At 44.1% G+C, this 24096-nt stretch overlaps 1 protein-coding gene across 11 annotated transcripts in view; it reads right to left on the reverse strand.

Moving 5' to 3' along the window:
• The window catches only part of MYOCD (myocardin), a 272267-nt gene that overhangs the window by 32488 nt on the left and 215683 nt on the right, over nucleotides 1-24096 (reverse strand). For 3 of the 11 annotated variants that reach the window (XM_085306854.1, XM_085306856.1, XM_085306855.1), the window contains exons 1-2: nucleotides 8345-8721; nucleotides 7670-7990 (exon numbers count right to left, since the gene is read on the reverse strand). The exons of 6 other annotated variants lie outside the window; for them this stretch is intronic. Coding sequence is in view for 2 of the 5 variants with exons in the window: in XM_085306846.1 (XP_085162972.1) it covers nucleotides 7583-7652 (70 nt within the window). In the remaining 3 variants the exon portion in view is untranslated. Of the gene's footprint in view, nucleotides 1-7582; nucleotides 7991-8344; nucleotides 8722-24096 lie in introns of those variants that run through there. 2 more of the 11 variants (XM_085306846.1, XM_085306847.1) reach the window with 2 other exon arrangements.

Below are 24096 nucleotides of genomic sequence, written 5' to 3' on the forward strand. Positions count from 1 at the left end.
GGAATGATACAGAATACCAGTGTGGTGGCTCTAAGATTCAGCTACTGGTTTGATGTGAAGAGTGATGGAAACATGTAGATTCCACTGCCAGAGCTCTCTACCTGCCTAGAGCCAGGAGCAGCACTCATGAACCGAGATTTCCCAGCTTCTACTGCTTTCTAGCAAACTGTGCACGATCCAGAGGAGCCTCTCCTCTTGCAGCTGGCCAATGCTTCATCTCCTGTGCTAAGCACTGCTGATAAATCCGTCATAGAAGGGGCCTCTTCCAAATTTTGTTCAATGATAATTTTRTGTGGTGAGAAAATGTTTCCAATTTGTTTTTATGCTAATAGACATTAAGCTTGTGACTTAGCAGTGACACAATCTTTTTGCAGGTAAGGGCCAAGCCCTTCCATGGCTGAGGGGCTATAGCCTAACTGCTCTGTCCAGGCCATGCAACTTCCCCAGACATGTCATTTATCTTTGGCAGTGCTGAGCTTATAAATTTCCTSTCCCATTCTGAAGCCACAAGAGATTTTGCCAGAGCAAGAAAAAAAAGTCCATCTAGCCTTGTCTGTTCAGGGCAACCTGATGGAAAATGCACAGGCACACACAGATGCTGGCCATTTTCAGCAGTGACCTAAACTTGATGGGAGCAGTGATTTCAGTCATTGATCATTCAGCCAGATCTGCACCAAATCATCCAGCAGAATATGCCCCGCAATTCCCAAATATCAGCTCTATGAACTCCCAAATCCTGTTGTAAACTATCTGAAGAAGCATAGCCGTGGACAGTGTCAGAGCAGCTAATAACAGTGATCATCCCTGCAGGAAGTAAAGTAATCACTACTGTCAGCAGCCTTCAAACCAGTTCTGTAGCTCACAGCTTGGCAGACACCAGTCAAAGGTTACATCTTTCCCTCACAACCAGCAATCCTTAAAAACAGGGCTGGAAGAGCCCCTGGTACTATATAAACAACTACTATTTAGCTGCTTTGTGAAGAGGRCTTGAAATCTGTTGAAGCTATGTCTGACCCCAGCTGCATTCCTGTCCTCTCTCCCATGCTACATGTCTGGAGGCCTGAGCTCTGAATGCTGTCTGTGACTCACTTCGAGGATGCTGTTAGCCTCACATAAAGGATTTTTTTTTTTTTTTCGTGGCTATTCATAATTTTCCAGAGAAGTCCTTTACTAAAACTTCAGAGAAACATTTATATTACAAAGAGTGATGATGGAGTGCTGGTGAGGTGAGACAGTCTTGGTCCCACGGCCCAGAGTGTCCCTGCTACTGTCCATACCAGCTTGACTGGCCAGAATCACAGAATGGTTGAGGTTGGAAGGGACCTCAGGAGATCATCTAGTCCAAACCCTCTGCCAGAAACACCCCAACTCAAGGGAGCAGTCATACAAATGGATCACCCTTTGGTATAGAGTTGTGCTGGCTCTGTTGCCCACACCTGAGGGTCAGCCATACTCTCAAAGACTCTACTCAAATCTCTCCTCCCCATGAGAAATCACTTCCTAGATKATGCAAGGCATTTCAGAGTTTTCAAATTGACTCAGCTTATGATCTTTTTCTATTAGAGGTATCCCTGTCTTCTGTGCTAGCCTCAAACCTCATTTAGTGACACAGCTTCTGGAAACAAAGTCTGCAGAAGGATTGTCTGCTATACAGAGAAGTCCTCTTGTCTTCAGTCATAGCTGGCTTTGGTGGTCTATGCTCTCAACACTGCTCATGACTYGCAGTCATGAGTCATCCTTCTCCCTATGATTTGTCCTCAGAGTAGTAGGAAACTGAAAGGACAACTTGGGCCTTGCCAAGCTTTTTGATGTACTAGAAAAGATGTGTTCAAGTTATCTCCCTACCCTAGGAGCAGAGAGACACATTATAAGGAGAAGTAAGTGCTTTTAGGATGTGTTCATCTGGCCCATTTTAGATGTTTGTTTTACAGGGAGATGAATTGTGCCCACAGCTCACTCAGAGGTGGGCACTTTGAGTCCTACGCTCAGCAGCCGGTCAAGACTGGGAATGTTATAGCCTACATCAGAGCATCTCCCWTGCTGGGACATCATCAAAGCACTCTCTGCTCTCATAGCATCCTCCTCTCCTTTGGGAACTGGCTTTAACAACACAGGAGATGGCACAGCAATGGCATGCATTGCCCAGAGAGGTGGGGGAAGTGTGATTCTCACTGGTATCAGGACTCTGGCAGACAAAGCCCAGCTGACCTATCTAGTGTTGGCAAAGGTCCTTTTCCAAGTAGACTGGATCAGAGACCTCCAGAAGTCCCTTCCCACCAACACTTCTGTAACAACCAAATCATGTTCCTTGGAAACTGTGAGGCCATGCCAGGTTTCCTCAGCACTCAATTTAGCCTCACAAAYAGGAGGAGCTGTCTAGGTAGAGCAGCAGGTCCACTGTTTCTTCTTGACTTCTTTCYCAGCCTCAATCCCTACCTTTCACAKACTCTTCCTTACCTACTAGAGGAGAATGGAACCCACTAAGTCAGAGCCTCCACTGTTTCAGCCTTGCCCAGCTCCCTTATGTAATTCCTGATGCGAATTTCAGTRAATAATGGTTTCCTTACTTTCTGGGCTGTACCAGCATCTTTGCTCTTGTTTGGAATTCCATGCACAACCAAAGCAATAGCTATGCACTCCTCTTTCTTTGTCTGAAATAAGTCACTGCTGCTACCAGAAGTTTCAGTCAGGCACTTGCCTGCTGTTTGCTGCCTCTTTKTATTGCTCCCAGCCTCAGCGCATTGCTCCTGGGATAAGCAGGGAAGGGACTAACAGAAGCATCAGGTTATGCTAGTTTGACCCAACTCTGTGACCATGATGTGAATCAGTGGTTTGACCAACAACTGAAAATCAAATGCTTGATGCTTGATGCTGCAAATAAAATAAGCAGCATCAAGTGACAGTCCCTTCTGCCTACCATCCCAAGAGTTCATTCCTGCCCCTCAGTGGCTCCAGGGCTGGAGTATTAAGAGCATAAGTGCAACTAAATAGTGAACAGGATGGAAATTGCTCTGCAAGTTCAGCAGAATCCCTAGGCTGGGGAGATGGCAGCAAGTTGGGAATGGGGTGATGGGGAGGAGGGACTCCTGKTTTTGGCACATGGATCAGCTTTGTTGCATGTCAAACAACAGCTGAGCAAACATGAAACACATATTTGTCTTTTGTCACAGGGTATTTCAGAGTAATGGGGTGACTCGTCCCTATTTGAACACTGCCTGGCAGAAAATAGCCCTGTTTTGAATACAGACCCCCTTGAAAGACAGCAGTGTCACSTGCTTGAGGCACCTCTTTACAGATGGTGTCTCAAGCTTTCTTGGGTGGGCATGCCAGTAGGAGAGAAGTTGTCCAGGACAGGATGCACTTGAGACCCCTTGGCTGCCCCAAGGTCCAGGAAAAGCAGGAGCAGGGCTGACTCAGCAGCAGGGTGCAGGAATGTTGCTTGTGGCCTTCTCAGGCCTTTCTCACAGCTGCATCAGGAGCAGGACTTTCAAATGGACAGGGTAGCTCTGATTAGGCAGTGCTCCCTCCTGGCCAAGCAACAGGCTGGCATCAAGCTCCCTGATATGTGGACTCAGATAAATGTGGTTACAGGGACCCCTGAGCTAGGTAACTGGCTGGCCAATCTCTTGGGTGACACAACCATCAATGTAAAGTGTGAGTTCAGCTAAGCAGCTTGGAGCATGCTTTTCTGGGTCATGCTCTGCCCTGATCTCCTCCACAGCTACAGGCCCATATGCTCTGCCACTAGCCAGCTGTCACTGAGTGATTTTTCTATAGCATCACATCTCCAGGTCCAAACAGATCATCCTCTGACACATYGCCTCCATGGGACCCACACAAGTGCTGTGGAGCAGCAGCCATGCAGCCTGGACAGTCATAGAAAGCTGCAGTCAGTCCTCTCCTGGCAACATGCTGCCATAGAGTATTGGCTGAACCACACCAATTTTACCTCTRCATGTGATGCTCAGCACTTCGAGGAAAGAAGTGTTTTACCTTCTCCCAAACAGATGTGCTGACTTTGTGTGCTACTCAAGAGGCCAAACAGCTCTGAAAAATTCATCCAGACTAGTGAGAGTGAGGTCTCTAAACCCATATCTGGGCCTACAGGCCTCTTGGAAGGTTCATAGGACCACACTGGCTGGCAAGGAGCCCAGACCACTGAATGAGATACACAGATCTCCTCTGAAGAGCAACCAGCTGGTGAAATCCCTCTGAAGGCTCTGTTTGTCTTAACCTGCAACCCAAAGTCTTCATATTCCTGAGTATATGCTGTTACCAACCTTCTTTAGAGCAATCCTTTCAGCACTGGACTGTGAGCAGGCCAAACATCCTTTTCCTTATGCACAGTGAGATTTCACTCTGCTATAATGCTTACTCACTAACAGAGAAACACGTCTGTCAACTAAAATACCTAGRTTTAAGATGCTAGAAAAATAAAGCCAAACACAATCTGATGTCCATCAAGTCAGTGTTTTGAAAAAAAACTTCATGAAAATGAGGAAACAATGTCATCAATTAAGCACAGACGATGGCTGGAAATTCACACATTGATTGCAAACTGTATGAATTCATGATCTGAAAGGGAAAAAAATGCACACACATTTTCTTTAGACACTAGGAAAATGAAAAAAAGGTTCCAGCAATATGCCTGAATGTGTGATCTAACACTTCACCAGGACCTGCTCTCTTCGGCTTTTAATGACTTGCTGACTTTGGTCCAAATCACTCTCTCCTTCAAGGGTGGCACCTTTCCACCACAGGCAGACAGGATAAAGTTATCTCCCAACTCAGCCAACTTCATTCAAGCCCTACATACAGGCTTGAATCTTTTCCTCAATAGAGTCAGACAAATCTCTGCAAGTTCACATGCATGTGTCCACCATTAGGCCTGGATATTACCCCTTGCCAAACCATTCAGAGCCATACTTAGAGTGTTAAATTTTCACTTCTSACTTCTGAGCCATCACTGATGCAGTACATATGTAGGTCTTGTAAACTCTCCATATTGTCTGGGCAGAGAAGATCAGAGGTAAGGTTAAGTCTACATTTGCCAGCTTTGTTTCCTCTGTCTGAAGACAACACTTCTCTGCTGCTTGAGCGCAATTGGTTTGTATTCAAAGCAGGAGATCACTTCGCATAAATAATCATCTCTGGGAAGAGTTAGATATGTTTCAGGAACTGCCTTTAGGTGTCCTATTTGATTTAGTGCAATCCCATTGATAGTTGGAGCACATGCGATAGCATGGCAGGCTTGAAGAATCATCATTTCTGCAAAAATTTGTCAAGATGACCTCATATCAGTATATTTATCTTTGGTAAAATAGACAAAATAAACACATACACAAATCCTTGAGGAAAGGGAGGGGAAACCTGAAGGCCTGCAAAATGTTGGTATTGATCTAACTCCTCTGGAGTTGCTTCTGATGCCCTGCATTGGGGTAACTGCTGTCTCTACACTGTGCAGCTATGCTGAGTCCTTCACTGCAGGAAGAGTGCCACTTTCTAGTGCCACTAGAAAATACCAGGAGAAAATACCATGGGATTCAAGGAAGGATTATTGGGCATTGTGTGAAAAAGTCACTAACTCCACTAGATCAGCCTAACCTGTGCAAACTCTTTCTTTCTTCTCCTACTGATGCTACTAGATGGAAGCAAGGGACTAGAAAGCTGACCTTTTCTCTARGGTCCTCTAGAAGAGACACTTAAATGCCACCAGCTTCTAATTGTTACCTTCTTGCTATACTTTCTGGCTGTTGTGTGCCACAAAGGCTAAAGGGGTTCTGGGATGGAGAAACCTCAAATATGTAATATATTTCTAGCATCCATTAACACTTGAATAGCAATTTCCGCTGCTAAGGATACGCAGACCATGGAGAAGCAGCAAAAGTTGAGTTAGTAAGATCTGCCTCAGCCCTTAGTAACATTGACCTGGAATCCTTCAAAAAGGATTCAAACTTGCCATAAGACACAGAGTACAGCTAATCCTTCTTGAACCTGAGGGAGTGATCAAAGTCTCACACCTGCCTGCGCAGGATCATTTCCAAAGCAACAGCACATCCTGAAGCACAGTTCTCCAGGATTTTGCATTTGCATGATCCCTGCTGGTTTGTCCTTTGCATGCTCTGTGCAAGCTKCACAATGCTCTGTGTAAACTGCTTTCAGTAGTGTGTTAGTATTTGAGCAATGCAGGAAGAGTGAGAGATGCAGGGCAAGGGTTCTGAGAGCCATTTATCGCTCTGCCAAGTGAACGGAGGAGGACAGTAAATCAGAGCACTGCACTTCCTGCAATCAGTACTGAGGCTTTACAGCTACTGAGGTCTGCATGTGTAGAAGGGAAAGCAGAGGAGTATCTGTCCCCTAGAGACCTTTCATATAAAAGAGATTTGATCACTTCAGTCATTTATACTAGCTTATCTTCTTTATTCTCCATGTTACTAAAATCCAGAACAAACTGAAGGCAGCACTATTCATTTATTTGTGTGCTGTTTTCCTCCTCTGCCTCATAGACTGAGATGACCAGGATTGTGCATTACCTGCAGTGGTAGCAGTCATGGGTAGAGCAAGGCACAGCTATTCATTTGGAATTTTGGCAGGCCTGACTCAAACATAATAAATAGAGAAATCTTGTCAGATGGGAATCCTGTCTTTCACCAGCCAATAGCGAAGGATTGCAGCTGTGGGAATAAGTCATGAACCAAAGAATGCCCCACAAATTAACTGCCCTAGAATGCTGAAAGGCACAAGAATTTATGGATGAAAAGACCCACAAAGTTTACTTTTTGTGAAGAATCATTTGAAAAACATGTTTAGAGATCCCACTGTTGGTTCCATAATAAAGCCAGCTTACAAATAAACCAGAAATGAGTCTTAAAAACAATACTGGTTCATTTGAAAAAAATGCAGGGACATATAACACAGCCCATCCTCCTCTCTTCAGAAAGGTGGCAGTGTTGCTTTGTAGTTGCTGAAGGAATTGTTACAGACTGAGATTTTCTTCAAATGAATAGCAATGTACAATAATATACCAACAAAATCTAAGGAATGACTTAATCTAATGAAATGTAAGATCAGGGCGATATGGAAACCACACCAAAGCCCTGGGCCCAAGTTTTGTATAATTCAGCCAGACTAGGACCACTCGTGTTTGCACACACACTCTTGGGCTTTCAACCAACTGCCAACTTTGTATTTGCTGAGAAAACAAAGTTTAAGTTGACCACCCAGCTATCTAAGAGATCCTGATAACACCACTCATGTCTACCATCAGTATCGTAAATCTCTAATCTCATTATCTGCAATGCACAAGGAGGCAGAAACACACACAGAGTGGGTGACATGCCAGAATGGGTGCGTGTTCCAACGTGACTACTCTGTCAGGTTTTACAGCGTCCTATATGAMACATGCAGCTGGTTTGTCTGAACATCCGGACAGATAATATTCACAGGGAGAACTTCACCTCTGGGAAGGTCARCAAAATCTCCTCAAGAACATTTTTTGTCATTATTGTTAATATTACAGAATTTTGCATTCATTAAAAGAATTACAAGTAAAAATACCCACTCACAATAACAGCATACTTACTATAAATATAGCCTGTGAATAAAGGCATGAATATCCAGCAGAGGCTCTGATTTAGAAGTGACCGTTCCATAGTTCACCTTCACTCACCTTCACTCACGCTGAATGTCCTCTGAGAAGCCCCTTACCGGTGCTTCCCCTTAACTTACGAGACTGAGACATGTTTTACTTGCAAACCCTCCGAGACTGGCAATCAATTGTGTGGCTCTGGTTTTATTTCTCTGATGATGTCACTTTAAATACTTTTCATGTTCCATTTGTTATTTTTACTTCTAAAAATGACGCATTTCTTCAAATTCATTTTTCTCCAATTAGTCACAACTTAATGGAACAAAGTCAGCTGCCTGTATGTCAGAGTGAATGTCAGGCCCGTCTTCATTGCGATTATCACAGATAGACCCAAAAGAGCACCTGGAATATATGGATGGAATTAGGTATGTTGTTTTTCAAAGATGCCCTTTTGGATTCTTGCCCAAATCCTTTATAATAGGGCCAGGGCAAGAGACCTAGGAATTGCAGTTTTACCAGAATAAACCACAGATATAAACTGAAGACAATGAAAAATCAGAAAAAAAGCAACAGAGAGGAAGGAAGATTCATTTCTTCGCTCATAGAATAGCCTCTATAAGACCAAAACTGTGACAGCTCTACGACCCCCKGAATATTTTACTTGCATGCTGCTTCCAAACATTTAATGCAAAACAGTCTATGGCTAAGGCTTGCCGGAGAGAGAAGTTTTAAGAAAAGTCTCGAGGTTTCCCCTACCTGATCTGAACTTGCTCCGAATCAGCAAGGAATGCTCAGACCCCAGGAGTGTCATGGTGACTCGGGGACCAGTTCCAGATGCCCCTCACTTAAACCATTAACTTCCTCCAAAGAGAAAAGCTGACCACGGCTAGTGCTCAGGATTCATCCAACTCTGTGGGAGTCTCTGGGTGCTTTTACAGCTGGCTGGCAAAAAGCAGCAAGTGGCTTTGAAAGATTTGGTCCCATCCAGCACTGACCCTCCACAGAAACCAACTGCTCCCCCTGTGCTGTGTTGAACTAATTAACTTTTAGCTAACAGGAGCCTCCTCCCGCGCGGAGTTTACTATCAGCAGCTGGGTGTCCTGGCTGATGTCATAGTCTAGCAGGGAGCAGCAACTATCGGAAAGGGTCTTAGCAAAGACAGAAGTTTGATATCTGATACTAATTACTACCGACCCAGTACACAGCCAATCAGGGCGCTCCCCGTCTCTGCCGACTTTTGGAGCCGCTTGGAAATATCAACAGAGCAAGAGTTTAACTCTTTGCAGTGTGGTACAAGGCAGGCCCCTGGGACTTCCAGTCATACGCTGCATGACACAGCTCCCAAGACAAAGTTGTTAGTGCAGTTTTAGARACTCTACACCCCTAAGCCAAAGGAAGGACTGTAATAAGGGCTTGTGTCTCAGGCTAGGTGGCAGTTGGACATAAGTCCTTCCACATGAGTGGTATAATGTATGCCTTTTACTTCAAGGAGTCAGAGGACTCAGCTACTTGGCAAACAGAGATGTGACTCCAGCCCCTGTGCCCCTAATCTGGCTTGTTTGGGTGCTGAGAGCACAGAGCAGGCTGCAGCTTGGGCTGCACAAATCCTCTGGGGCTCCTACCTCTGTGCTAGGAGGCACAGATGCTAMAAAGTGAGTAGAGGGGTGCTCACATGTTTCAGCTGCACCTTCCTCCAGTGTAGGCAYATTCAAAGCTCCCATGCATGGTGCACACCTTTATCAACATATGGTTGCATCCATATGATTATCCTCTTGAGATGCTCACAGGGTGTGTGACATAGGTAGAACATGCCTGGAGCTCATGTGCCTAGACAGTGCACTTTGGGCAGCTCACCTTCCCTCACTAGTCCTAAGGCATCTCCACTAGGAATATGAGTTCGAGGCTTGAGGTAAGATTCTTGGAGGAGGTATGCCAAGGACAAGGTGAGGTATGCAGAACAGGCCTAGTTCCTGCTGCAAGACAGCTGGCAAGGCAGGCCTTTTCCATCACTTCCACAGTGGACACTGTCTCTGCTGAGGTTCAGGCTCAGAAGAAGACCTGTCAAAAGACCCCACACCACAGATTCAGACAGTGCAGGAGCAAGCTGAGGCCATAAGTCCCTTGACTATCGCAGTCTTTCTCTTTCGTGGAGCGGCATTGCCCTCCTAATTTATAAATGAAGACAAAAGACTTTTGTTTTCTAACACAGATTGGTAGAATGATTAATGGGTGAAATGGATACAAGCTGTGATCTTCTAATTTTTCAGAGCAGTCAGAAGGTGCCTATAAAGCAGTGGATAAAACAGATGGTCCTGCCCATGAGTGTGGTGAAAACTCAGAATTGTTCCAAGGCAGGAAGCAAAGTATTGCAATGAATCAAAATCAGGAATACACAAGAAAAAGGGTTAGAAGCAACTGGGTAATGATCAACAGGGAAGAGGGACAAATACTATATTTATTAATGTTTTTGATGGGGCAGGGACTATAAAACATGCAACTAACAAAGTAAACAGGTTAGTCAAATCCCAGAAAGATCAAGAAATTTTGATAGGACCTGGCCCAGCTGGGGACGATGGTCAAACAATGGCAGATGGAATCCATTTGATGTGGAGAAATTCCTTGCATTCCTATCAGAATAGAGTATGAACCCTCCAAACTCCTCAAGTGCAGACTGAGAGAGTCATGCAAAAATCACAGGTTCTTTTGAAGCACAAGCTACTGGAGTTTGAGTCACTGTGAATGTGTACAGTGGCCAAGTACTTTAAGATGGTATGTGTACTTCAAAATAAAACTTTCTACTTACAGTGTAGAGATTGGTCACACAAGTTAATGCAGACTGTGGCATGACCACAGTCCGATCAAGTAGGCACATCTCGCTGGTTGTTTGCTAGGGGTGTGTGCAGTAGCTCACCAACCTGGCCCGGTGTCTATTTTAATGGGATTTCCCCTTGCCCTGTGCTAGAGAAGCCCTCTGGCTAGTGGGGTCCACAAGGACACACTGGGAGGGCCTTGCTGAGCTCAGCAGAGGAAGGTGGATGAATTCATAGCACCGTGCTGTTCTCTGAATTTAGATTTCTTTCCCAAACATGAATTGTTTCCAAACATTTGAACATTCACTCAGATGCTTTTATTCCTCTCCTCTCTTTTCTCAGGATATATTTTGTCAACTTGTAGACCATTTTTGAGCAATACCTGAGAAGGGGAAGCATTAAAGCAGCACTACATATGTGAAGTTGTACTGGTCATGTACCCAGGTGCGCTGCCAAAGTGAGCATGATACAGAGAACTCTGATTGTGCAGCTTATAAGAATGTCAACAGGGCCTAATGGGTAGAAAAAAAGCCTYAAGAGAACAGGAGATCTACTTTTTAGATTACTGCAAAAAGATCACTTTTCTATCAGCRAAAGACTTGATGGCCTTCAAGAAAATTGAGTTCTTCCTCAATTGTCTTATTTGTAAAATGTACTGCTAGTCTTCCTCAGAGTGTGTTGAGATATTTGAAGAAAAGCTGTGAAGGTTTGGAAGGTGTAGTTCTGCTGCAGCAACTGACATGACCAGAGAAGCGATCGCTGAGGGCACCTTGGAAAGGTGTCAACCACCCAGCTCTGAGGAGGCCCATCAAAGCTGTTATTCTCATCGAAGTCAGAAAATGATCTGAACATTCAATGTAGGGACTCYGCTGAATGACATCAAAAATGCAAGCAAAAAGAGTAGGAAGGGTGAAATGTCTACCACAGCGCTTGAACTGGTGCATACTGTTTCATCTAAAAATTACACCTTCTGKTTAAACTAGAAGAAGCTTCTTAGGTGAGGAGTGAGGAGAAAGTCTGTGTCAGTACAAAGAGCATCTCTGGTTGACCTTATTTGTCTGGCACTTCTCTCCCTACAACTGCCCTTCCATCTGGTTTTGGAACTGCCACTATGCAAGCTTTGAGATAAACTCCTGTGTTCTTCTGAGAAGGCCATAAATACTGCATTGACCATTTTGGCAGTGACCAGACATGGAACTGACAGTTCTGTAGTCTGCAGTGACTCCAGTCTCTTTTTCCTATGTGGTAATTGCTATTGCAAGGTCCATCACTGTGAAGATGTATACAGAGTGGTCAGTTCCTCTCCTGCTGTGTGCATTGTTTGCATTTACTGTTGTTGAGTCTCATCTGATGTTTCATCCTACAGGCATTCTACATGGTGAAAGCCTTCTGTAACTCTTTGCAGGCAATTTTTCTTCTGACTACCCATGTCATTTTGAATCATCTGCCCTTTTCCATGATGTTTCTGCTGACTAGCCCMCTTCCAGCACATGGTACATTGGCACTCCACTATCTCATTCAAGTATGAAAAATGTCCATTTACTCTCATCTTCTGACAAGCCATAATCCCTGAAAGGCCTTTCTCTTTCCCACATATAAGCTTGGAGCCAGAGATCTCTGGTGAGAGATCTTCGTATGCTCCACTAGACACTCAGCTTAGATATCTACAGCCAGCTGCCACCTACCCACCTGACATCATCTCAGAGTACTAASTAAAACCCAGTGTGCTGTTTACTACTTAGTTCAATGGGGAGATGTGTCCCTGACAGAGTTAGGTGATAAAGAAAGCCAGCTAACCAGAGTGCCTGAACCTTTGGACAGGGGAAACCTCTCATACCACCTTGTGAGCATTGTACATACACTATGTCCACAAGAAGACCTCAGTGGGAAAAATGCCACAGGTCTAGCCTGGGACTTGCTAACTGCTGCTTCTCCTGGAATGGGCAGGTGTGAAGAAAGGATCAAGAATGCAGTAGCTCAGGGAGGCTGTGTTATGCTTTGACTCCAGCCTTTGGAGATGGTGAAGATTCAAAGTCCCAAAGTTGATTCCAGGACCTGCTCTTATAAATCTTTTCTCTCATCTCCAAAACTGAACAGCTACAAACTACCTTGTGAAACCTCTGAAACCAGACAAAAGCTGAGAGTTCAAAACAGGTGAAAGACTTTCCTCTCCACTCCACTCCACTCCACTCCACTCCACTCCACTCCATTCCACTCCACGCAGCTGCTAAGAGAAAAGAACTCCACAGATGACTTGACTACTGAATTCACAGTCTAGAGTTGGTGTTCCCCAGTGTTGATGAGTCAGCCCTTTCTACGTGTACTCTTGATGTCCTCAGGAAACAGAGGTATGTGGTCCCCAGTAARCCTCAGACTGGAGAGGGGAGGACAGACACTGAGATTGGACCATAGATACTGCCTGGAGGCTATCTGCCTTAGATAGTGCAGAAATAGTAAAACCCTCTGCAAGGTCTTCATGCACTTCCAGCATATGCACTGCCCAGGCTCCTGGTGCTTRTTGGACATATCTGTCACCAGGACCTGTGCTGCATCACAGAGCACTATTCTGCTCTGATAAGGGTAGGCTTCACCATTAGTTAGCCATCTTTCTGTGGAAGGCAAAACAGGCATTTCAGTACCAAACACTGAGAGACTAGCACTGCTTCCCATTCTCCTGTTTCCAGTACTGCTGTAGGCATCTCTTCTGTAAATGGGGGTCTTGCTGTCTTCAGTAAGTGGAAGGGGTGAGCCTTAAATATCAGAATAAATTAGTCATGGTAGGGAATTCCTTTGAACTAASAAGTCACACCCCAGAGCCATAAGGATATCAGTTCTGTGTTACTCACCAGATACTAGGAAATGGTCCCTTCTAATCTTCCAGCACTCTCTATTGTTTATAGTACTGATTTATTTTAAAGGAGATTGTTTGTTTCTATGTAGATTTGCATCTATGGGAAAAAGACCCAAATGAGCTGATGTTTTTGTGAGATTCCTCTGGGGACTTGGAGGGGTCAGTGTGTGTCATAGCATCTGTGCCACAAAAGGTCCATCTCCAGCAGGTTTCAGGGCTATGGAGGCACAGCCTTAGGGAAGGATGTCTCCCAGACTGCAGTCTAGTCTTCACTGCCAGGTGAGAGCCCGAGGTCAGTCTCATTCCATCTCAGCCTTGTTCTAGGGATTCATTATGCCTGGCCCATTGCTCTGGTATTTGCTTTTCTCCTTGCATAGGATAGCAATCTCTGCATGATARAAGATACGTCATTTTACCTGTGTACTGCCAGCTAATCCAATAATGTTGACACCAGCACAGAGTATTATTGTTGGTCTTGTCAGTAGCAAAACTTCGGATTCAGGAAAACCAAATAGTTGCAAGTCTTACATTTGGATATAATGTCAAGTAAAAGTTCTTGCAGTCACCTCCCTGAACCACTACAACTGTTCAAGCAAACAGTCTTTCTCCAAAGCTGGTCCACTGAGCAGCATGTTGGTTATGTCCACTTAGTTCATCCTCTCCTGAGAGAATGAGCCCAGTTTGCCTTGGGCTTCTTCTCCCTAATGCCTGGCAATTTCATTTAGTGAAGAGACCCTCTGTGATAGCTTTGTTTCTTGAATCTTCACAGCATACTCTGGGTAGACAAATCTGAAGGGATGAAGTCATGACCCTGACTATCCCCATGTGTCAGCTAGCGATAATTTGCTGCATGCTTGTTTAGCTGTGCTGGCAAAGGYCCCATGAGAGGATACAGCTGTACTGGCACAGAGTTTTGTGCTAGATGTCCCGAAGCTGGTATAGCAGTGTTTTCTGCAGGAGGAGGAAGGTTGGAGAGTGATTTTCCCCTATAAATACATTGCTTAGGAAGAGTGAATTCTTCCATTCATAACCAATATAGCGATGCTGATAAAACTAAGGGCAGGGCAGGCATTTTAGGGAAACCTGTAGCCAACGCTCACAGAAACCTGAGGTCCAGGAGAGGATGGGATTGGAACATCCTTTGAAAATATCAGCCACATAGATGTCATCACATTGACAGACAGTGGAAGAWGCAAGCAACTTATCTTTCCCTGAGGAAGACATTTCCATGGGCCAAACTGCCTGTTAATGGTCCCAGTGATGGAGACATTGCTCACTGCAGTCATCAGAAGTTGAGTGAGATATGAATTGCCTGCTCTGAGACTGTCCCAGCAGTGCTCTTGGTAATGATCTCCAGGAATCTGCAAAGAAATCAGCTTCTCTTTTCATGCCTGAGACTCAGTCTGAGGGCAAATTACACAAAAAAAGGAGTCCTCCGGGGCTCATATGCCAAATGTTCAGCATGTTCCTCTCCATGCCCTTGGACAGTCAGAGATTTTCTGAACTGAGTCCAGAAAAGCAGCAATGTCTCTGTAACTGTGAAATGGAGGTGGTCTCTAGGGAATAATTCAGAATGATTCTAGCCAACTGCTTAGCCCAGAGCATGGTATTTCTGGGTAGGGGAGCTGTGGGCATGGATGGTCCAGCAGAACTCAGTCTTACTTTCTGATTGCTTGGGGTCTGGTAAGGACCATGAGAGTAGCATTTGCCTGTCTTGAATTTGCCGTTGCCTGCCAGAAATTTTAGCTAGTCTATCACTACCCTCTCTACTCTTAGAGCTTGAGGGTAGGAATTTATGGTGGAAATGTCATAAGCTCTTCCTCGTTCTGACAGCAGACAGGCCTTGCTTGAATTTGAGCTGTGAACTATTTATCATAATACTGCAAGCATCCAAGGAAGGTCCCTTAATTTATGGAGGTCCACAAGATGTTATGCAATTGACAACAGTAATGCAAAATACTTCTGCACTTTACTAAAGCTACTATTAAGCTGCCTGATGTTTTCATCATAATATTTACTTCTTTGTAAATATGTTAAATTCTCCAATCCTGATTCAAAACAAGGAGATCAGAGAATGAAAATAAGAAGATGACAAAACTGTACAAAGATTATGTAAAATGTTTTCTACTAGCATAAATATTTGATTGTAAAACTCTGCCTGTTGTGTTTACTGAGCAGAGATGCACAATGACTGCAGAGAGTAGCAGTGGCCTGTTGCTGTGGTGGAGACATGCCCAGCATCCCTGCTCAGACCCTACCCATGCATCTCTGAGCTGTTGGGAGAAGGCAGACATGTTGACAGTCTTCCTGTTGTCTCTCTCTCATGCTATTTTAGCTCCAGATAGCTAAAAGATAGAGCCCCTGTGAGCTGACATGGGGGCTCACTCATCACAAGATGGTCCATAGGGCAGCAGTTGCTGCAGCCAATCCATCATCTCCACAAGTACAAAGACTGGGGTCGATTAATGGGGACAAATAAAGAGTTAAAGGTCCAAAGTCTCAACCTGGTTTGAACCTGCAGAGGTAAACAGGAGGAGTGAAGCTTGCTGATAGAGACTCTGGCTTGAGCACAGCTCTCAGGTAAAACAAGCTGTGCTAGCAGSAGTTCAAGGCACTCAGGAAGCCTCCTCTGTCCGTGCAGAGCAGAGGGAAGGGCTAGACATGGCCTTTGTTTTCCCTAGGAAAAAGTGGTCCAATCTGTGGGATGGAAGAAGTCAAGAGCTGTCTCCTGACTCATGAGCGTGAGCATGTACAGTACATAAAGGGCCTGTCAGCTACCCCTTGGCAGGAGGGCAAGCACAGCAGCACTGTATTGTGACAACACTGTACTGGTGGCCATAGCCACTTCCCTGACATAGACCCTACCACAGGTCTCCAGGTGTCTCTGTGGCAGTGTCCAGACATGGAGGGGAGCAGAACTGGGTTCAGGTTGTCTTGCTTCCTTGTGGACGTAACTGAAGGAGGTTGCATGCTAAGCAGGAATGTGTATGTCTATGTCTCACAGCCTCGGCTGGCAAATTTACATTTTAACCCACTGGAGATGACATTTTGGGGATGATTTCCTAAYGGCTGCTGGGCAAAAGTTGTTGAGTCCAGAGATTTGGTCTCTTTAGGATGACATTTCTAGGAGCAGCCACAGCTGCTCTGGATATCTTGAGCCACAAGCAGGGCACTAGCAGGCATTGAGCTCCCTTCACAGTGGTGCCAGGGATAGGCCTTGAATGCTCTGTCCCCTGAAAAGCAGGTACTCTATCACTTCATCCCATGTGTGACTGGTGCATATAGTCTGCACTATGCCCCCAGCTGCCTGTGTCTTTCCTCCTCATTTGGTCCACAACCCGTCTCCCTTAAGCTGACGGAGGAGCCAGTGACACAYGTCACCCCAAGCAGCAGCCAGAGTGGTCCTCCATATCCTCTAAACCTTGTAGTTGGATGTACTCTACTTGTAGTCTAGGCTGTGGGATGACTTTGTGTTCCTGAAGGGAAACACACACAATGAAGAAGGCAGGAGAGCTGGCTGGAGACCAGATAGACTCTGCTGCATGCAACGAGGGATCAGATCTCCTGCTTTGCAGTGTCAGTCAACCATATAGCCCCCTCCAAGCAAACCTTGTTCTATCCTGACTTGGACAGCACATGACACATCAGTATCAAATGCTCAGGAGCCATTGTCTCAGTTGGCTGGTCTTTTACAAGCAGCCACAGGACCAATTTTTAGAGCAGTAAGTAGTAAGTGAGCCTCCAGCCTGAGATGGCACATGCTTTGTAGTACTGACAGGCTTTTGGCTGCCTGCTGGATGATCAACGCGAGCAGAAAATGCTTTTTGTGCCTTTTTTTGTGCCTGACCTGGCTTGGTGGCCGGGTAGAAATGGGTATATACTGTGTGAGGGAGCTAAGCAATGACATTGTCAGCATCAGCCCTTGTGTTCCCAAGATTACACATGACATTTCTTTACCTAGCACCATTATCACCAGTAACTTGCTCCTGGTGTTGCTGTCTCTGGGGTTAGGTATCATATCTCTTTGCTGAGCTATGTCCCTCCCTCATCCTCTACTCTGATTATTTACAGAGGGAAGCCCAGCAGTACACAGGTGTCTGTGAGGGGCTGTGCAAACCCCATTAGACCACAGGAGTGACTCTGTAGGACAGACAGAACAGAAACCATCTGACTAATAGACCAAAGGAGGATGTTTCTGAGTGGTGCCATGTGTACTAGGAAGATGTGGAGGCTCTGATACTTGCCCAAATGCAGCTCCAGTGCACTGGCTGACATAGTGACCTGGCTTCTGTTCCTTCTGCAGTGGGACTTTGGGCAAGTCACGTCTCCTTTCAGTTCTCTTATCTCTAAATAGGAGATAATGAAGCCTTCATAAAGCTCTTAGAAATCTCCCACAAAGCAGGACTAGATAAGGGCTGTATTGTTTTAAGTCCTACTTCAGCTCCAAAGCCTGAGGTTTCACTGCAAAGCAGCTTATCCAGTCCTACCTCTGCTCAGATGAGGAAGGAGAGTGGAAATGAATTGAATGTTTCCATCCATATCCCATCCTCCTGCCCAGTGAACTATCCTGTCCCAGCCACTTGTTTTGTGGTTCAGCCCTAAATAGGGAATGTGATTTTGGGAAGGAGGCATGTGACAAGCGCTAGTAAGTGATATGAAGTGAAGCTGGGCCTGGGTTAGTGGCAAGCAGAGCTAAAGCCCCAGATATACATTGGATCGGTTGGGAGCATTATGTATTTCTGGAATGCCTTCTGGTCTTTATTAAAATGAAACCACAGTCAGCCCAAGAGAGCTCATCGCCCAGGCACAGGGCCAAGTATAAGTTACTTCTACAAATATTTATTTAACCATATCAATGACAAACTCTTTTGTATAAATGTTTTTATTTAATCATAATTTACCAATTATTTTAAATCAATTGTTTGCCTGGTTTCTAAACACTAATCAAGAGGCTTGCATTAGCATTACTCAGGCGGATTAGATGCATTATTTCACTGAAGACTATGCCATTGCTTGCCTGCCTTGGCCACAGAAAAGGGTGCAGATGGGTCCCAAATTTCACCCAAATTGTCAGATCCCTGGAGGACCATGACTATAGCATTGCCATTTGTCCCCTTCTAGGTGATCTCTGGGCTCACAGAAATTCCTTAGACATAAGGACAGACTCTGATCCCACATGAGCCTCTTAGGAAATGCCTTTTCCTAGCCCTGATTATTCCCTGGATCTCCTTAGACCAACAGCTCTTGTTTTCCCTGAGCTGCCTGGCCCATCACAGACACTTGAAGTCCCCTGTCCTGCCATTACACCTGAGCCTTGATCTTTCACTGTAGTAGAAGAGGTTTCTCAGTGTCCCCTCAGCTGAAAGATTTAGCAGGAACACATAACCACAGATATAGTGGTTCAGGACAGAGCAGGACCCATAGATGGCTGCATTTGTCTCCAGGCTCTAACATCCAGCCTTGGAGCCCTCTAAGTTCCCTTACCACTTCAAGGGCATCCTAAATGGCCTACAGCTCCCTGGCTTCATTTAGCCCATCTCCCTTATACATGAACCTTTCCCAGCCTAATCCTCCCACTTCTGATCCCAAGCTCAGAAAATTCTTGAAAACAGAGAAACAGCTACTTCAGTGGGGCTTTACCTCCTTTAAAGCCCTATGAAACACAGGGCATGGTCTGCACCCAGCAGAGCCATGGGAGAGTTGGCCACTGTCAGGCTCCTTCGGAGCAGATATCCATCTGCACACACAATCTCCTTGTGCTCTGGGATCCCCCAGCACTGCTGGGAGCCCTCCTCACCCCAGGGCCTCTCTCTCAGACACTGCAGCCATTGGGGAACAGCTAGTCCTGGACTGCAAAATAAACTGGAGGCAAGAGCAGGAATCTGCTCGTTACAATCTGCCTCTGTTGTTTATTTATAAGATTTCAGACTGCTACTGTCTTGCACCTTGGCTCACTGCTCCATAGAGTCTATTATAACCACTGCGTCTTTAGGGAGTTCTCCCTCCGTGTATGTATCTGTTTATCATCTGCAGCAGAGATTGTGCTGTTTACAGTGTGTGAGCTATGAGTTTCCTGAGGATACCACTTGCCCCTGGAGCCCTTCACATGGCAGCTGTCTCTCTACTGTAAAAATCACCTCTCACTGGCCTTTCACCTGGGATAKTTGAAAAGTTTTTCTTCATCAGTTACCATTTAATCAGAAAGAGGAACTGTGTTTTCATAAAGCTGGGAGAGTTAGTAGTTAATCCTGCTTACAACAGCCTCCAAAAGTCTTCTGCTTCAACTAATTTAGACTACTCAAGCAGGAGAGAAAACAGAATCTTTAAAATTCTCCCAGCTGGGGAGAAATATGGAGGTGCCAAGATTTGCAAAGCACAGAGATTTGGAGATGAAYAACCTGAGCAAAGACTTTGTTACAACCCTGCTTTGCTGCAGAACCAGGAGAGATGCAAACTTCCAGAAAACGTCTTCCAAGAGAGTAAAATGCAAATAAACAAAAAGTCTGAAATAACTGTGGGAGTTATCTATTATTATTTATCTACTTATTACTATTATTTTCCTATTTATTATTTATTTTAAAGATTGTGAGAATAGAAAGCAGTGCTAGGTATACTCTTTGAAATACTTAAGTATGTTCTTGTTTCTTCTGAATAATAAGAAACATACCCACTACTAGAGAAAGAACAGCACTTTAAACTTTAAAAGGTTTAGCTGAAGTTGCTTGTTGACAGACCTTTATGAAGAAAACATTAAAATGATGATAATAGGGAGCTTTCTTTTGTTGAGTTGTAAACAAAAGGGAAAATTATTTGGACAGGGCTCTGATATGGTGTGTTAATACAGACTTAGTGCTATAATGTCAATGCAGAAAGAACCTCTTGGAAATAATAGCATTTTAAACATTACTCTAAAAAGTCTTTCCTTGTTCAGGGAAAATGAACCAGAAGGAAGTGTCTTTTCTTCTTTTTTATGATCTCCTAAGTTTTACAGATCTGTTTTTAGAAATGAATCTTTTCTTTTTCTTTGAAARTTTGAAGGGATTTTTCAGAGCCTTGTATCTCTGGATGAGGAGAAAGAGAATATGTGAGAACCCCACAGGAGACTTGTACTGACTGCTAAGGTGAAGTTTCCTTGTACTGTCTGGAGGCAACAGCCCTGTGGCAAGCAACGGCTCTTGGCATCTCCATATTCAGGAACTGCTTTTAACTTCCTGCCTTGTTTCAGGTATCAAATCTGCTATTCTATGTGATACAAATTCATCCTTCCCAGTCTGGCTGTCTAAGAATTAGGCACTGAGTTAAGCTTTTAGGTCTCCTGTACAGGCAAAGGACAGAAGCAGGTGCTGGCAGAGGGTCTCATCTGTTCTACTTATCTTGCACCCTGAGCTCAGACTAGGATGAACTGGCCTTTGGAGGAAACATGTTCCTTCCATCAGTCAGAAAGGAGACYTAGATGACAGATAAGACTAGATCTTAACTTTTGATAAATGAAGTGAGAGTAATTCCACCAGAATTACTGAACAGTGTGGAACAAACCGTGTTCTGCAACTTTGCTTACCTTTTCTTCAATCCTCTTATAAAATTCTCCCTTCTGTGTCTCCYCACCTGACCATCCAAATATATGTAGATATATTAAGGAATGTGGGAATGAAATCTGCCAACCTTAGGACRTGTCTTAACAAGACCTTCAAATGTGGAGCTATTGTCAACTATGTTAGCTGGGATGACATAGCAAACATCATTATTTTCTACCTGTGCGAGGGATGGACTGCTCATTTTGCTTCAGCTTGAGTTTATAACTGGAAGAAGGAAGCATTTAAGGAGTATGATACAGTTACAACTTAACCTGTGTAAAGAGTATCCTTCTAATGGCAGTTTCCCTTGATACGCCTGGCACCGAAGACAAAATTAGTGATCATGGTGTCACATGGCAATGGCATGACTTAAATGGATGAGCTTGATGCTAGGGCATGGAAACCATATACAGGCTGATGTGGCTTTCTCCAAAATGGGTAACTCTGTCTTGAATATCTCTCTCATTCTACGCAGTACTGTGGACCCACCACATCTCTGCCAAAGTCTGCCATGTATGTYGGACATCATTGGGAAGGTGAGGTTCTGCTGAAGTATGCATCAACTTTAGCCACTTCATAAGTCATCTGGAGTGTTTYGTACTGAGTAACATGCTGTCAGTCTGTCTAATGAATCTGGGTCTCCTTGGCAAATGCCTTGGAAAGCAACCCCTGTTGCTCTTTGCATGAGTTAATCCTAATAATGCATATTGGCTCTGTTCACACTGAAGACGTGACAAGCCTTTGTACATCACTACCGTCAGAGAGCTCTTACAGGGAAATGTCACAGTTAAGACTTAAGACTTAGTATTCTAACTTATGTTTTAAGAGTAGGTCTAACATTCCTCAGCTTCAGACTTCTAACCCCAAACTAGTCATCTAGGCACATCTGGAAATGTTAAATATACTGGGGACCAAGGAAGAATTCCTGGGTTCTGTATTCATTTTAGACTGAGTATTTACGTAAGTTACTTTTAAAATCTTTTCTAAGCAGTTATAGTTTATTTATAGTTTTGTTTGTATGTTTGAGACCTAGACATATCCGACTATGCTTCAGTAAACCTGAAATATCATTGTTAACAAAGAGAAATGTAGTCTGCTGTTAATGAAAAAAAGATAGTAAGTATATTGAGTTACTTATATAGCTAATATTTTAGTAAATGTTCTTTGGGCTAATACTGACTCACATACATTATTTATTTATCTATTTACAAATTTAAGAATTAAATGTCTTAGTTTGAAGGATATCTACACCATGAGGACTAGGAATTGAATAGACAAATGTTAGATCTTCCTCCCAAAAGATCTAATACAGTTAATAACACTCACTCTCATACGAATCAATGTAAATCTAAAATGGCTTTTAAGTACCTGCTATCATCAGTGTGACCTGTGCTGGTGATAGACTCCTGTGAAGAATGGACCATGCCAAAAACCTCTAGCTAGTTTTTCTTTTTCGCAGTTGAATCTGTGAAAAGTTCCCAAACAGAAGTCCTCAAGTACCGAGTGATGAGTTTTTCTAGAGATAACATTTTATATTTGCTTCTGATAAAATGCACATCAGAAACTCACTTCTAGAGTACACTAAAGTAATCAGGAGACAGGAGTGTGTTGTCTAACTGCTCAGACCATTCATGCGGTTCTGACCCTGAGTTTCAGGCATTATACCCTGGAACAAGGAACCTGCCAGTGAGCTGAAGACCATCAACCCTGAATCTAATAACAGATCTGCTGCATGCTTCTTCCTAGATAATCTACAAAAAGCAGTGACAGAGAGGCAGTTGTAAGGAAGCATGTTAAGGACTACATATTGAAACTGAAAAAAAAAAAAGAAATCTCTATAGGGTAGGAAGAGGGTTTTAGTATTTATATAAGGAAGTGATTTCTGAAAGCAATTTGGTGACTTTTCCTTGGGCTGAGCACAGGTAATTTCATCAGGCTGCTGAGTAGTGATTTAAATACCTCCTTCCTAGTCCCTTTTAATAAAACTGTCTCTGAATATGTCCAGTTTCTTCAGACAAAAGCTATTGAGGGAGCTTCACAGAATCCTTGGATTAGAGTAAAGATGAGATTTTATTCCCTGAAAGTGGCAGCAGGAGTGCATTCATATTCAGGAGGGGACAACAGGGACAGCYCTAAAGCATGTTTCCCGGAAGTGTTTCATGAATGATTGTCATGCAAAGCACAGTGGCATGGGACCTCCGCCAGCGGAGGAAAATCAAAGGTGTGATTGGCACTGTTCCTGGCCCACATTCCTGGCGTGTGGACTCAAAAGGGTGAGCTTGTGAGCTGCAATACCTGACCTTATTGAAAATGAAAAGAGCTGGGCTCTGCTCATTTAATATGCTTTAAATATTCTGAAAATGAAAAGATGCAGGTTAGTTTGATTTCATTTACTCTGAGATTTTATTTTAATGTAGGTTTGATAACTAAATGAAAAACAAATGTGGTGTATTAAAGTTAGGCGACCCAGCCCAGCAGAGGGAACAGGACCGGTGCAGGAACATTTTTCTAAAGATCCCTTTTGGAATGTTATTTTGAACTCTTCAAAACGGCAAAGGTTTTTAGACATTGTATGTTTTGTTAAATGTCCCTTGGGAAAACTGAGTTTAAAATTAGTCAAACTCTTTTCACTTTTTTAAACCCTTCCCTAAAATAGTTGATATAAAATTTTGTGGGAATTCTGTTGCGAGCTTAAATTGGCTGAAACAGACGATCTAATGGAAATGACATTTGGGGAAAAAATGTAAAAAACCTGGTTTTCTTTCTGACTTCCAGTGACATAATCAGGACACGTTAGGACTGCCTGCTCCTCAGAGTGCCGCCCTGACCCTGGGGCTCTGGTCACAAGTTTCCCTAGTGCAGGAGAAAGAGAAACAGCTGGGGAGAGAGCTAAAAGAGGAAAATCTCTGCTCTGGTGAGGCACTACTGTTCCTCCTAGGTTGCACTGTTTTGTGAGTTGCTGTTAGTCACTCTTAGAATGCATAACTTGGCAAGGAGGTTGGCAAACTGCAAATCTCTGCCCTAAGGTGTGTGGTAGAGGTGCCACTCTCTGGAAGGTACCTCTAGTTGGTTTTAGTGCTTGGGAAAAAAAGGAGCTAACAATGGTTTTGGCTTGAATGGAAAGATGGGAAATATCTCCTGGTCACATCCAGAGTGATGTTGCATTGAAAGTCTCCAGCCAGGGCGGGCTTTGTGGAGTGAGCCTGGAAGGACGTGACTTTCACAAGCTGCACGTGACTGATGTTCCAGATGAACACATCATCCTGTGTGACC

The sequence above is a fragment of the Rhea americana genome, unplaced genomic scaffold, assembly GCF_003343005.1.
Source record: "Rhea americana isolate MKP2758 unplaced genomic scaffold, rheAme1 scaffold_249, whole genome shotgun sequence".
NCBI classification, from domain to species: domain Eukaryota; kingdom Metazoa; phylum Chordata; class Aves; order Rheiformes; family Rheidae; genus Rhea; species Rhea americana.